The following is a 15,993-nucleotide window of genomic DNA, read 5'->3' on the forward strand; positions in this document are numbered from 1 at the left end:
ATAAATAACTATTTTGCAAAAATTTCTGTATATATTAGGAATACCGGAAATATCTCCGATTACTTTAAAATTCAGCACTCACTAATTTTGGCCTCTTAATCATGAATCTGCAATTAAAAATTGGCAGTTATGTCTAGAAATTGCAAAATAAGCTTGTCAATTACCACTATGCAATAACCTGGGAAAGCATGCGAGAAAATGGAGTCTTGCGTCAAGTTGAAAAATAACCACGAACCATTCACGTAAGGTTAGGTTAGGCAAGCATAGTAAAAATTAAGGGTGATCGTAAACATAGTTTTGAAACTAATCATTGCAAAAAATAGTTTTTTTCTTCATAAGTCAATGGTGTTTATTTACTGTTCACGGACCCACTTTTTTCGACTTATTTCGCAATTTCTAGAAGTGACCGCCAATTTTTAACTGCAGATTCGTGATTACGAGGCCAAAATTAGTGACTATGCCAAATTTGAAAGCAATTTAAGATACTTCCGGTATTCTGTTTTTGTTCCAAAATTTCTTACATGCAGTTTCAAAGGCCAGATGCTGATTTGCAGGTAAATTTTTACACCCTCTGCTACAGCAGATTGGAATCTTATATCTTGATACAATTCATTGTGTGAAAACCAGATGAACCTAACTCCAACAATGCAGTGTTATGTTTTGTTTAACTTATCTCCTTTGAAGAGCTGTATTTGAAGTCAAGATTGATATATCTCCATCTCTTATTAGTGGTAAAGTATCTCCCAATTTACGGATATATTCCTAATACATTATTTCTTTATAAAATTAAGAGTTACATACGTCTGGTTCTCACAATGTAGAGATCGTATCTAGCACTATAGTTACTGCAGTTCATAATTTCACATTAGCACAATCATTTTGTTAAAAAGGAGTGGCCATCTCACCTGAATAAAAACAGTGAAAAGAATGACGACCAAGGTAGTTGTGACAAACACCTGTCTAGGGTGGATAGTTTGTGCATCCAGCATCTCAACCAGCGAGAAGCCAACTGCACCTCTGAGGCCACCGTAAGCCATGATGAACTGCTCCTGGAAATTTATCTGCTTCACACGAAACCGGTTTGCTATGCCGGTGAGTAAAAGCACACCTGAAAGAAAGGCCACAATGAATACAGCAGTTTTCCTACAGCCAAGTTTGAATTCAGTGTTATTTACACAGGCAAAGAAAAACCAGCAACTCTCGTGCATGAAGAATTAATTTCTGTTAAAATAATGGTAGATAAATCAACACAGAATAAGTTCTCAAAAGGTCAGAGTACTCACATATGTTTTAAGTTCCATTTACCTTCTGTTAATTTCATTTATGTTTTAAAGTTGCACCTGTAAATTTCTAAAGGTCAGCATGTGGTAGTGATGAAAAAAAACAGGACGACATTTACAATACTAAAGTACTCCAATTTTTCTACAACTTATTGTACAATCACTTCTGGGTTGTAGCAATCATATTGAAAGTCAATGGAATCTTCTCAACTCAGAAGAGTCCATGACAGTACTATAAGATACAATGGCAATGTGGACCTTTGCAAAGAATCCTGATGTGCATATCAATACTTAGGCTATTTGCTACAATCAGTTAATACTGGACATTATCCCCCCAACACACACACTGGCGTTGAGTTCACCTACTATGTTAGGATCAAATTTAGTAGAGAATGTAAAGACACCCGAAATCAATAATGACAAACTGTTTTGATTATATTTTAGAGTTATTAGCAGCAGAAATCTGGTAAAATTACATCCAGTGGGTCATTATTACATCAGGTGTAGTAACATCGCCAGAGTGGGACAGGGGGTGCAGACAATGATGCTCTTTCTGCATGTGTAATATCAAATAATAAGGATCACTTCCAAGAGTGGCGATTTACATTTTTCTAAGTGTTATGTTCTGCATGTTATCACTTTTCCTGTTTATAACTTAACTTACAAAACTTAATTTAGTTGTAGTATATGTGCGTATGCATGATGTGTGCTTCCATATACATTGTGTCCGAGTAATGTAACTGCTCTCTTTCTGACCTCCATTGCCAATGTATCTGTCTGAAAGTACTGGTTGAAATTTATTTACTGATACCAGCCAATACTTTTCCAGCATTTTGGTCTTTCATGGGGTCTGCAAAATTGCTGTGCAACACTTTCATGAAGTCTAATTATCCTTGAAATTATGCAAAATTCAAACCACCCCTTTATTTGCATTGGTTGTGTGTGAAAACTGGATATTGTGATTACATAACATGCATTTTAATATTCCGATTTAATTCTTTGATGTTGTAAAGCAAAACTCTTGGTAAATTGATACATATAATTGTAGTGGAATACTTCCTAATATTAATAAATATTTTACACATTTAATTATTACAATTTTCAAGCATCAGTATAGATGCTTGAAAATTGAAAAACATCTGAAAGAGTATCTGTTCAAAGTGGTATTAGCTCAGCCCTAATAGCTATATTTTATTATTGCCTTTGCCCCCCTACACAAAGGGCCCCAATCACATCTCTACTCTCAGTATTTATAACTAGTATAACCTGATTATTTTATAATATGCACATCTCATAACTTAAGATGGTCACCAAGTATGACTAATTTAAATAGTAATAAGGCTGTGTGTATACTTGCCTATAAATCTACATACAAGGCACAACACCAAAGTCCAGAGAACAAACCCTGTATGCCACTCATGCTTGTCACTGACTAGCACCATCCCAAGGAAAAGGAATATAATTGCATCTGTTGTGGAACTGGAAGAATCAAGGACAATTATTAAAACATCTCATCTCACGTTAAAGCCCAAATCAGCTTACATATTGTAAATAATAGCAATACCAGTAAATTGCATGTTTTTTATACCACAAAGTATGCTCTCATGGATATTCAGATCAGAGATATTGAAAATTACAATTCTAGATACAATTGCTTGCACAATATTAAGAACAGGATTTAATTCAAATCTGTAAAGTATATATTAATTAACATTTAGATTCTTCAAGGTAGTGAGTAGCTGAATTTTCAATAATATTGCTGACAAGTTTACTAATGTGACGTTTTTATATTCTCACTTGCACAATTATACTATTCATAAATACTAAAGCAAAATTTGAACACTAAATTATACATATGTTCAGGCACGTAGCCAGGGGAGGGCTAAGGGGGCTTAGGTCCCCCCTGAAATCCTACAGATATCTAGTTTAAATAGTGTGTAGTGGTAATTAGCAGGATTGAACATTAGTTCAAGAAAAGTTTAGTGTATAGTAGAGGAACCAGTTATATTTTATATTCTACCATTTAATTCAAAGAATAAATGGATCCACAGCTCTCAAAATGCATAGTTTTCTTTGTGAGAGGTCACACAATATAAACTTTATGAGTAAAATTTAGCCCGAACTTTTAAAGCCTTTTTTAAAGGAATGTGTTAAAGTTAATAACAAAATACAATAACTATGAATTTCAGTACACTAACTAGACAAAATTTAAGAAAAATGATGGACAACACTTGTGTTTGATATGGTAGATCGAGTAGCAAAGTATCTCCATTTAAATAAATAATATCTAATAAATTTGGATTAAAATTTGTTTATTTTTAATAACTATAATAGTTATAATAAAATGGCAATTATAACCGTGGTAATAATAATTGTCATTATTTCTAAGTCGTCCTCAGTGTTTTCTAAGGTGCTATGGGCTCCGACTGCCAGACAGCATGGGTTCGAGTCCACCTGGGTTCAGTCTCTGGGTTTTCAGCCTGTGTATAGGATGGGTGGCAACCCACCATCGTGAGGAAATTCGGGAGCTATGAGTGAGTAGCGTACTCCGGTCTCTGAAATCTATAACGGCTGGGGGTTCAACGTGCTGACCCCACGTTGCCCCATTACCAGCTAAAGAACTCCACACCTCTAGGTAGAGGATTGTAGGAGGGAGACTGGCAGTCTGGAGATAGGCCAAGGACCTTTGAGGGCTGTCGAGCCACCACAGATTATTATTATTATTTCCACTAATCGAGTTTATTAGTGGCCTGCCCCCTCTACAAATATTTCTGGCGACGCCTGTGCTGATAAGGGATGAGCCCCTCCGAAATAAAATCCTGGCTATGGGCCTGCATATGTTGTTTCTTTTTAAGACCAAGCTTATCAATGCCAGCCTTTAAGGAGGTGAATGAATCTAACATTGTTCATGGTAAGTTTACCTTTATCAATATAGGTAAATTTTAAAGTGATCCACAATTGAAATTGATAAAAATCTACAATGCTGTTCTACTCTACACAAATTTTTCCCCTTATTTTCTACAAATGCAGAAACAATATGAATTTTTTTTATGCAATTCCAGTCAATATGCAAAGAGTTTTGCCAGATGCAGGTGTTTCTAATTATCTAATACTACTAATGAGTATTTAATATTTATTATTATGCTGTCAATAGTCAACTTAACCCTAGAACGGACAGGCTGGGTCAGAGAGAGACCCAGGTTGTAATATTTCTCTGAATCCCCGATCAAGTTTTCAACAGAGTACTGCTGTTCTCAGTACCTTCCATCTAGAGTCTGTAGGTGTCGCTAGTTGCATCGAGACTGCCATTCTACAAGTGTTGAAACTTGGTCCGGGTCCACTCACGTAAATTTTTTCTTTACTTGTGCAAAATTGACATAGTTCTCAGCCAATTTGTTTCGTACATTTTGTGAGTGGTATTTTGTAAACATTGTGTGCTGTAATCTGTTTATGAGACCAGTTTTCACCACAATGGCATGCCACTTGACAGAAAAAATTGATGAACTTTTGGAGTGTGACTTCGATGATTCTGATGGCAATCCCCATTTTGTGCTTGCAAGTGATCATGGCACTGAAGGTGAAATGAGTGGAAACGACCTTGAACTTCAGAAAGCAAGTCAGAAAACTTCCAATGCAGGTGAAACAGCTTCTACTAGTGAACAACATGATGTTTCAGTTACAGGTAAATCATAGCAGGTGCGTGTTCAGAAGAGAGGTGTTCATATTTTGTTTAAGACAAAACTGCAAAATGATGGATATTTCACATTAATGTTTCAATTGTAGTACTATATGTGCATAATATAGAGCATACTATTATTTTAAAACATATGTTTCAATAAAATTAAGTTTAGTATCTCAGAATATATTACTTTTTTCACCCATCCGTTCTAGGTTTAAGCATATAAAAAAGTTCTCTGAATCACACTTCCTCTGTAAAAGTTACAACATTATCTAAAAAGAAAACTTACATACCTTAACATTTTTGTAAAATATTTGACAGTTGTGTACGATTTTTGTGATATGTTGTTCAGGGCATAGTGTGCCTGCACCAGCCCACAGCCAATAATACTGGAAAAGAAATAAAGATGATCAGCACCACACCTGAACACAATACTGATATAAGCATATGCAATTCAACTGGTTTACAAAAGTGACAGTTAAATGCTTCTTTACACAGGTATTGTATTTAATGAACTGAACATGATGGCTAAGTGATACACATGAATGGAATTTTCACAGCATTAAAGGATCACTAGTGTGTCTGATGAACTATGTACTCCATGCTCATTCCACCATGCCTTTTTGAAGGCACAGAGAATATGTGGAGTAGGACCTCGCATGTCCATGATCTCTGCCATTTGTGGAAGTGATGTGATCAGCATCACACCTTAGCTGTCTTTACTCCCCCCTCCTGCTCCCCTAAAGTACCCATTTATGAGTGGCTGGGTGAGTCCAGAGCCACTTTATGCAGGGACAAGGTGGAAAGAATTACCAACCTTTAGATCACCCACCCTGGGAATTGAAAACAGATCTCCTCCATGGCAGTCAAGACACTATCTGAGGATAAATAGTCCATAGGACAGATACAAAGACTGCAACACATGACTTGCACAGGAGGTGAGCTGGTAATTGATTGTTTGACAGTGCAAGTTCTTATCTCCTGCTGTCATCTCTGAATTCAATGCAGTGGCACAGGAAATTCAAGCATTTCTGATCAAGGTTGCCATAAAATTAAATCTTTAAGCCATGATGATGTTCAGAACTGAATCATTCCTTTTATTACTGGGAAAATGCAAAGTGGCTTATTAATGATGAAAAAAGTGTTAAGGATTCCACGTACCTTATAATACCCGAGAAATGGAAGAGCTCTGCAGATAAGTAAGATAAATAAGCAATTCCTAAGACAGCAAGAGGCTCCACAACTGAAACGAGAGTAGAATTTTATAGTCCTAGATAATGTTTGCTTTTTTATGCACAGATTGACAGGTAATTCTAAAAATCATAGTTTGCACTACACTATTCATACACCCAGAATTGCTAAGTTAACAGCTCAAGATAAGAGCGTGTATATTCACTTCTATCATCTCATCCTTATAAACTCAAGTTAAATATGTATTTCTAAATCTAAGGTGGTTACATAATTCTGAACTGCATAATCCATATTCATTCTCTGATATTAGAATAATAAATCAAGAAAATTTCAGTGGGCATGTTTCATAGCGTGCATGGAAAAGGACAGGAATGTTTACAGGATCCATGTTAGAAAACCTGATAAGAGACCTGTAAGAAGACTAAGACAAGACAGACTGAATGGCCAAAATTTAAATCAACCTAAGAAAATTGGTAATTATTGTCAAGAGTGGAGCTATATTTTCATTATTGCCCTTAGCAATGATGGATGTATAATAGTCTACAGTGTGTGAAAATCTGAACACAGTAGAAGTTTCAAAACAGATAAATGAAAAGTTTAAATAAGGAACAATGAAATGTAATATTTACAGTCACTATATTAAGCTAAACCTACTACATACATATTGAATATAATACTAAGAAATTATTTACACTTGTTTCTCTACTGTACTGTTTTCAGTAGAGCAATAGGTGTTTTGAAACATCTACTAAGTTTAGATTCTCAAGTAAAATTAAATCAGGAGGAATGAAAAGTTATATTCACAGCCAACATGTTGAGCTACACACACTACAATATTACATGTAATACTGAAGAAAATATTTCACTTTTAGTTGTTCTACTGTACATGAACATTAGGTCTACTGAACATGTTCAGTAGGAAACCATTGAGTTTCAGTAGATTTCAGACACACACAGTACAATTCATTAACAGTAGATTCTGTCTAACGTAAACAGAAATTTCCAACCGACATTCATCATGTAGCGAGAATAATCTCTTTTATATTACAATGCTAGAACACTACCAACTAATAAAGAGATGTAAAAAATGTTGTGGTCAGATAGATTGTGTAAATTATTTTTAGTTAAAAAAATGTCTGCAAGTACCAGAAAAATGCAAGTGTATGAAAGTAAAACTTAGTGTTTTGAATACATTTCTATGTAATTCAATTAGACCCATCTGATCTCTTGCACTGAACAAGATTCTGGATTAATTGTCTTTCAGCAGTACATCACCCTATCATACTGTTTGAGAACATATCTTCTAAACTCTTACCTCTGATGTCTGAAGTGGTTTTTGTGATGAGTGCAGTGAGGAGGCCAAACACAATGCCAACTGCAAATCCACCCAAGCTGACAGTGAAAAAGGCCAACACAGCAAGTGCATACTGTTCCCCATGAATAATTGGCATCTCTGTGAAGGTCACCATTGTTGTGTATAGCACCACCGTCACAGCATCTGAAAAATTAAGTAGTCTAAGGAAAAGGCTACATACTAGAATTTAGTCATAGGATCCTGCAGAGTCAGAACCAAGCTGTTGACCGAACTACCATTAGCTCTCAAGGAATATAGCTCGCATCAAAGTGATATTCTTGATATATCAGAAACTGATAAATGTGAAAATCTAAGATCGCCTTAAGTTAAAGATCCTGCAAATACTAATTTCAAGTTAAATTATTCTGATTGCTACCTTAGTCTTAAAAAAAATAATTTCAAGTAATCATAAAAAGAATTCAGTCACCTTTGGTAGCTTGCCATGAATTTGCAAATCTGATTTGGAACATACCCTTCTGGAGATAAGATTAGGTTAAGATATTCAAATTTATTTTCTTCTCTATACAAACTAATGCAACATCAACAACAATATAGTGAGGTGTTGAGTCTTTTATCCTAACAACTTTTTCAAAGATTTAAGTGGTGTAGTGTTTATCACCAACAATAGATTTCAAACTTATGTTTTTAATATCTATTGATTCTAAAACCTCATCCTGCAAAAACCCTCTAAGGGCTACCATCTGCCCGAGTGGCTTCTTCATCGGATGACACATGGTCAGTGCATCGAGTCCCATCACAGCAGTTTTCTGAGACCAGAACCTGCTACTGCTTCCTTTCAAGTAGCTTTCCAATTGTCCCCACGATTCTGGGTCAATGCAGAAATGTTGTGTTGTCCCAAAGGAAATTGAATCCTGGACCGCTCACACCAAAGGAGAGAGTACTAACCATTTGGCTATGCAGAAGCCATTTAATATCTATTCAAATTAAAGCAATTTCATAAGCCTCCAAAAAAGTGACTGTTACTGTACTGGAATTTTGAGCTAACCACATTACCCAGAAAAATAATTTCTACTCTACCATTTAATAAGGATTCTCCAAATACAAGATAGTAGAGATCCTTGTTGACCCCAACCTCCTGGAAGATGGCGAGGACGGCCACTGGGTCCACAGCAGAGATGAGGGAGGAGAAGACGAGACAATCAGTCATTGTGAGTTTGTACGTAGTGCTCTCATCTGGCCCCTTCACGTGCATCCCTCCCATCACCCCAAGCTCTGACACACCCTGCAGCAATGGGCCTGAAAAAGGAAAGAACCATTATACATATCCACTTCATGGCAAAAAGTCCTAAAATTAAAACCAGACTTGAGTTACACTTCAAACAAAATTTTCAGCCCCACGTGTCATCACTTTGCATTTTACTACACTATTCAATCATTATCTTACAAGTTCAAAAGCATAAAAGTGACAAAAATTCAGAGCCAAATATACAATTGAAATCCTTGGACTAAACTAATCTCTTACCTACAGCCATAGGCATAATTAGCCATAATTAGGTTCAGTGGGTTCCAGACATCCTCCCCCCACTCTTCCACAAAGAGTACACTTTATAGGTTTTGGAATTTCTCAATTGACATGTATATAATTTGATCATAACAATCTATTTTGACCCCCTGAAAATAAACTAGCTATGCTAATGTCAACAGCAACTGTTTCTTTGGGAATTCATAAAACACTACAACAAGCTATGAACTATTCTAAAATGAATAATCACAATCTTAAGTGGAAAATTAAGTTTTCTCCATTGACCACAAACAAAATATTACATACAGAATTCAGGTGTGTAGAATTAAACATCTGCATTCTTTATAACCAGAATATTAATTTCTGAAGCTTTCAACTCAATCCAGGCTCAGAAAACACCAAGTGCTAAAAGTGGTCCTAAAATGAATCACAAATTTTAAACCTTTAATATGTGAGGTGTATTTCAAAAGTAAGGGTCAATTTGCTTATTAAAATTTTTTAGCAAAAAGTAGAGAAAATTGTCTTCTCACCATCAGTGCTCTTGCTATGAAATTTCACAGTATGCAGCATGTACTCTTGTGCTAGATGACCAGCATAACCGTAATGACAGTGGAGGCTTAAGGATAGTGCTAAACATGTACTAGAACTTTAATATACAATAAGGTTAAGCCGCCTTCACAAAATGTGGGTATTGGGAGCCCCTGATAGATTACTCAGGTCATTCATCTACATACTCTGAAGGAGAACTTATTTATGGCAGACAGTTTTAACATGTGAAAGCACATATTTAAATTACCCATTTCAAGTTGTATTGATGAATTGTTAAAAAACAACCACAGCCAACTATTGTGTATCTAGAGGCAACAGTCCCTTCACTCATTATGCCACCCAAAAGTTGCAATGACTAATCACAGCAGTTAGTCTCCTTAAGAAGTGAACTTTTAAATTATACTTGCCTATTGTAAATGTGTTGAATAGTGTGCCCTGGAAAAAGGAAAAGACGTATCTTATTTCCTAATGAAAGTGAAAAATGTTACACAAATATAAACATTATTAATACATAGTAGATAAAAGATTGGCAATGGATAACATCCAATTAAAATTGCATGCTAATAATAAAGAGCCACATTCAGGCAAGTGGATGAAACACCGTAAGAAAAAATTTAAACATTGAGTTTGAAAGAAAATAAAGTTCTAAAAATAAATTTTTTTACGGACACTAAGAAAAGTGACCAACTTCTATTCTTAAAGTTTATAATTAGAGGTCCAAAAATTAGGAAATATTTTAACCCTAGAAAGCTAACTTGGCCTGTGCCAAATGTTAAAGCTAACCATTCGTCTGCGGGACTACTGATTTCTTCAGAATTAAATCTCAGCCTGAATTTTGCTAAAACTATTTAATTTACTACAAAAGTTAGTATTTACTTACAAAAGATATGAATAGCATGCAGGAATACAAAATTCAATTTTTTTAAGTCTTGTGTGCACTCAAAACAACGCTGACAGGTGTTCACCACACAGCTTTGGATCAAAGGCAGCAGAAGAATCTGGTCATCGTCCTGTTGCTGGAGGGTCAGAATGAACAATTTTCTCTTCCTTCTTGTTGAGCATCTGCATTATTATTTTTTTTTTTTTTTTTTTTTTTTTTTTTTTTTTTTTTTTTTTTTTTTTTTTTGCACATTCAGGATGATTGCAAAATCTTACCAAGTTGTTGTGGAAGTTTTAGTGTACGTAGACTGCCAGACTATGCAGACTATGAAAACCGTTAAACGCACTGAAGAAATGCTTGTAAAAGGACACCCTTACTTCCCTATCCATCTCTGATCCAAATTAAGGTAGACTAGCAGGGAGCGAAAGAATTTAGTGGAAGGTGGGGGGGGGGGGGGGACAAGAAAAAAGCCCATATGCGTATCTGCCAGATGACGCGTTAGCATTCTAGGCTTAATGTAGATGGATGCTTAGTATTTATTTACAACCAGCTGATTGCTTGGTGTTGCCCTGCCCGGGTATTTATTTATCCCATTCTTCTATTAGACAGGAAAATAATGAATTCTTACTAGAGTGTAAAATGAACTTTGAGTTGAACGGCATTGGGAGTGTCACTATTCATCTTAGCAACCTCAAAAACTATGGATTCCACACTAATATTGCTCATGGTACATGTCACCCTCTTCCCACCCCAAGGGGTGCGAGGGGTGTCTGTTTTGAACGGCATTGGGAATGTCACTGTTCATCTTAGACACTCTGAAAACTATGTATTCCACACTAATATTGGTAGTTTTCAATTATATTTACATGTCACCCCCTTCCCACCTCCAGCCTCAGAGGTGCCATGGGTGTCTTGAAGTTTAACAGCATTGGGAGTGGCACTATTAATCTTAGCGACCCCGTAAACTATGGATTCCACACTAATATCAGTAGTTTGATTATTTTTACATGTCACCCCTTCCCACCCCCATGGGTGCCAGGGGTATCTTACCCCTACAGTATTTATTTCCATATTGCAAGTGATGTGTGTACCAAGTTTGGTTGAAATCGTTCCAGGCGTTCGAGAGTTATGCCAGAACACACACACACATCCATTTTATGTATTAGAAGATTAAGGAAACAAAGTGTGTCTCAAAACAGAATGAATGCCATTGTAAAATAAACTATTGGAATGGGTAAATTCATTTTTTGAAGGGAGTGGGTGAGAGTGAGAATCAATGTTGATCACTATTGGTTCAGTTTGAACTATCAAGAGTTTCCAAACAGTTTTTTTTAAAAAAAGCACAAAATGCACATTTAAGTGTAGCAGTCAGTTTCCACTTACCACAACAGCAAACAGAAGAACAGTGTAGAAATTATCAGCAAAGGCACGATCATAGAGGGAATAGGCAGATTCTAAAATGATACTGGAAAAAAAAGAAGCAATTTAAATAGTTGCAGAAGCACAAGAATAAAATAGAAGAGGTCTTCTTTTAAGCAGGTATTTTTCAACCTCATGGGCAGTTCTTAAACATTACAAGGGTCATTCCATGCTATTTCAACCAACTGTTGCCATTACACAATTTTTTAAACATTAAATTAACCACTTAGTCTCCATTTTTATTATTACGAGGGTCACTATTTATATTTTGAGCCTAACAATGAAAAAACAGGAATTTGGCATTGAAAACTGCTTTATTGTTTTTCGAAGTATTCTCCTTTATGGTCAATACACTTTTGCATTCGTTCGAACCATTTGTCAAAGCAGTTTTTCCAATCTTCTTGAGACACCTACATAATATGGTTTTTGAAAGCATCAACGGCGTCTTCCGCCGACTAAAATCGTTGTCCACGCAATTTATTCTTGACATTCGGAAACAAGAAGAAGTCATTGGGTGCCAAATCAGGACTGTATGGCGGATGACCCATCATTTCGATTTTTTGACTGTTCATAAAGTCGGTTGTTAGACGAGATGTGTGACAGCTGGCATTGTCTTGATGAAGAATGATCTGACGGCGTTTGTTTGTTTTCCATATTTGACGGAAGACCTCTGGCAAACAAATTGTTGCGTACCATTCAGAGTTGACCGTTCTACATTCCTCTAAAGGCACAGTTGCCACATGACCAGTTTTCCCGAAAAAACAGGCGACCATTTGTTTCGATGTGCTTCGAGCGCGAACAACTTTTGTTGGATTGGATTCATCTTGAAACACCCATACAGTCGACTGCTGTTTACGTTCCGGCTCATATGCATATATCCATGATTAGTCACCTGTTACAATCTTATATACGAGTACGTCTTTTGAAGCACCACGATTGTATTTATTGAGCATTTGTTTGCACCAATTGACGCGAGCGTCTGAGTTTTTGTCAAATTGTGTGGGATCCAACGAGAACATACCTTTCTCACAGCTAAATGATCATGTAATATTTTATATATGCTGGTGGAACTAATGCCTATGGTTGCCTCAATCTCACAGTATGTCACATGATGGTCTTGCAGTATTAGGTTTTGAACAGCATCAATGTTTTCTTGAACAACTGATTTTGGATGACCTTCGCGAATCTCGTCGGTGAGCGAATGGCGGCCACGATTAAATTCGTTATACCAGCGTTTCACAGTGGCAAAGGATGGGGCTTCATCGCCAAATGTGGAAGTAAGTTGATCGATGCACTCTTGTCTTGATAATCCACGTCGAAAATCTTAAAAAATCATCGCACGAAAATGTTCTCGAGTTAATTCCATTTTATTGTTGTCGCGCAATCTCCAAGGCAACATAAACAACACAAATGAAGCTATTGACAAAACATTTGAAGTATGTTATGGTCAATAATGCCAGACGATTCCGTGCAAACGTCAAATCGCGCCTAACTTCAATCAGTGTTGCCAAGGCTCAAAATATAAATATTGACCCTCTTAGCTCTCAAACATTGAAAAAGTTTGAGTCTCAATACTAACTGGGAAACAAGAGGAAAATTCTGAAACCTGCACCTCTTGAGGCTCAAAAATTTTGTGAAGGTGTTCCTTTGAATGAGAAAGATATTTGTTCCTTTACAATACTAAATCAAACCTATGTGGAATTAGGAAATTAATTACAATAAATTAAATCCAAACAATAAAACAAACCCATCATAATTATGCATTATTTACACCTATGCATCACAAGAAAACCACAGACACTGGACATGCACTTATAAAAACATTTGCAAACATGACATGGAACTTTCTCTGAAGACAATCCCTTTTTAGTCCTCCTTGAAGGAAGCTCATCCAAGAAGGCAAGTGGCCACAACAGACAAGAAAACCTTCTGAAAAAAGTAGTGTCAGTGGAAAACTCTCCTTTGAACTTCAGGTCCTGCAGATCCAATGGAACCATATGGGTGAAGTAAATAGGTGGATAAAATTTTCATATGTAGGGATAGATAGTCATGTGGTTCAAAATCCCTATCTATATTTTTGTTCCGCTTGCTATACAATAAAAAGTTCATGGATTTTCATGCAAAATATTTCATTGCAAAGCCGACCATGTTAGAGCCTTGAACAAGATACAGATAGATGTAGTCCTTATTTAATAGGTGAGGTGTGTTTCGGCCTCTAGGGTCATCTTTACAACCAACCCTTGTCATAGATACAAGAAAATCATAATACAAATGAATGGCTTATTGCAGAAAGGGACCCGAGTCACATTTTTGAGTAATCTGAGTTAATGGTATTTTTTATTTTCCTAGTTACAGACGCATCTTTTAGTGCAGAAAGGACGTCAGTCACACGAGGCTATAGCCAAGAAAATGCACAGTGAAAAGTGTACTTTAATGCAGAAAGGTACCAGAGTCACTGACTCGGGTCCTTTTCTGCAATAAACTTAGCTACTCTGTAGCGACGGACACTGGTCCCTTTCCACAGAGAAAGAGAAATAACTGTGTGGAAAATAAAATTGGCAACTCTGAAACAAGTTACGAGCGATTTCCGTAAGAATGGTGCGTCTGTAGCCGTGGTCTGTAGAGGGTGATGTGTGTTAGTGCAGAGCGGTGGCAACTGTTGTGAGATGTTATGTTGCTTGTATTACAGATATGCAGGACGAGAGTAGTGTTAGCGACGTGAGCGTTGACAGGCCAAGAAAACGTAGGAAAGGAATTCGACATCTGGAAAAAAAAGTGCCCAAAAAAATGTTATGAGCAATTCAACGAAGACGAACAACGTGCAATTTTTGACATATTGTATAGAATGCAAATTAAAGATGATCAGGATATACATTTGCAGAGAATGATCCATGTTGAAAATGTTAAGACACATCGTCCACGCAAAGAAGATGCTGCGTTACACGAAAAGTCGTTAAAGTACCACGTACTACTGGCAAGTAGCAAAATACAAGTTTGTTGTGAGGCGTTTTGCAGACTTTATGATGTGTCAAGAGAAAAGAATAAGGCGTTTGCGGAAGTTACTGTTAGAGGGCAAAATACCTCATATGCGCGGACAGAGCAAAAGCGGGAATATGATTAAGGCTGAGGATATACAGGCAGTGCATGGACATATCGCGTCTTTTCCAACTAAACGTTGAGATTATGCAGACATCAAATACCTGCATGAAAACCTGTCAATTCAAAAGACGTATGAACATAAACAAAAATACCCTACGACCAGAATAAAATACAGTTTCGACTACAAGTATTTTAAGGAAAATTTTGCGTTTCGTTTCGTGAGTCCACAGGTAGACACGTGTGGTGTCTGAAGAACAGACTAACAAAATGAAGAGGATATTTCTCGTCTTATTTCTCACAGTTTCCACTTTTATTGCAGAAAGGTACCGGAGTCACAACTTTTTCATCTCCACTGTCTCTAGCAGCATACTGCAGGCGGGTGCATTGAGAGTTGCAAAATTAACTATTCATTATGCTGAATATTTGAGCCAACAACGGTACATTTCTTTCTTACACTATCAATATTATACGATTTTTCTTGTTTTTCTCTGAATTGTGCAAAAGTGACTCAGGTCCCTTTCTGCAATAAGCCATTCAAATATTAAAATTAATACAATTAGTTACATGTGGAGTATAGATCAGTGGTGTGCATTCGGGATATGCAAGGTACGCAATGTGTAAGTAACACAGTAAGAAAAAAATTAAATATTTTTTTAGTCCTCCCCGAACATGAAAATTCAACAATTATCACTCCGAAAGCATTTCCACTGCAAGAAATTCAGATTTCTGCATGAACATGTTGCTGCCTGTCTCGTGTAGCCTGCGTGGGCTTCCTGAAGGCAGTCACGAATCATCCCGATTGTGACTTCGGGCTGGTTCGCACCCACCCGATTCGAGTTTCTGCAGATTTCCGCCACAAACTCTGTTTATTCTGTTTCATACTCTAGAAATTCGGAAGGCAAACCCCATTGGCTCAGATCAACCCCAACCACATGTTTGGATCTGCCTGCACTCACCCCCTCCCTCACTTCTTTCCCTGTTATAAGCATCGAGGATACCAAAGATTTCAGCAGCATTTGCAGTGTTGGCACCAGTCAACATATATTTTAATCTGTAATT

General features: G+C 36.7%; 1 protein-coding gene across 4 annotated transcripts in view; it reads right to left on the reverse strand.

The window, feature by feature from the left end:
- Positions 1 to 15,993, reverse strand: part of LOC145987653 (putative Na(+)/H(+) antiporter nhx-9) — a 181,641-nt gene that overhangs the window by 33,203 nt on the left and 132,445 nt on the right. For all 4 annotated transcript variants that reach the window (XM_083122157.1, XM_083122158.1, XM_083122156.1 and 1 more), the window contains 8 exons: positions 11,800 to 11,881; positions 9,944 to 9,971; positions 8,543 to 8,761; positions 7,466 to 7,648; positions 6,121 to 6,202; positions 5,253 to 5,348; positions 2,638 to 2,759; positions 906 to 1,108 (listed from right to left, as the gene is read on the reverse strand). In XM_083122157.1, coding sequence (XP_082978283.1) covers positions 906 to 1,108; positions 2,638 to 2,759; positions 5,253 to 5,348; positions 6,121 to 6,202; positions 7,466 to 7,648; positions 8,543 to 8,761; positions 9,944 to 9,971; positions 11,800 to 11,881 — 1,015 coding nt within the window. The remainder of the gene's footprint in view (positions 1 to 905; positions 1,109 to 2,637; positions 2,760 to 5,252; positions 5,349 to 6,120; positions 6,203 to 7,465; positions 7,649 to 8,542; positions 8,762 to 9,943; positions 9,972 to 11,799; positions 11,882 to 15,993) is intronic.

Source organism: Lepisma saccharinum, chromosome 5, assembly GCF_977018435.1.
Source record: "Lepisma saccharinum chromosome 5, izLepSacc3.1, whole genome shotgun sequence".
Lineage (NCBI taxonomy): Eukaryota > Metazoa > Arthropoda > Insecta > Zygentoma > Lepismatidae > Lepisma > Lepisma saccharinum.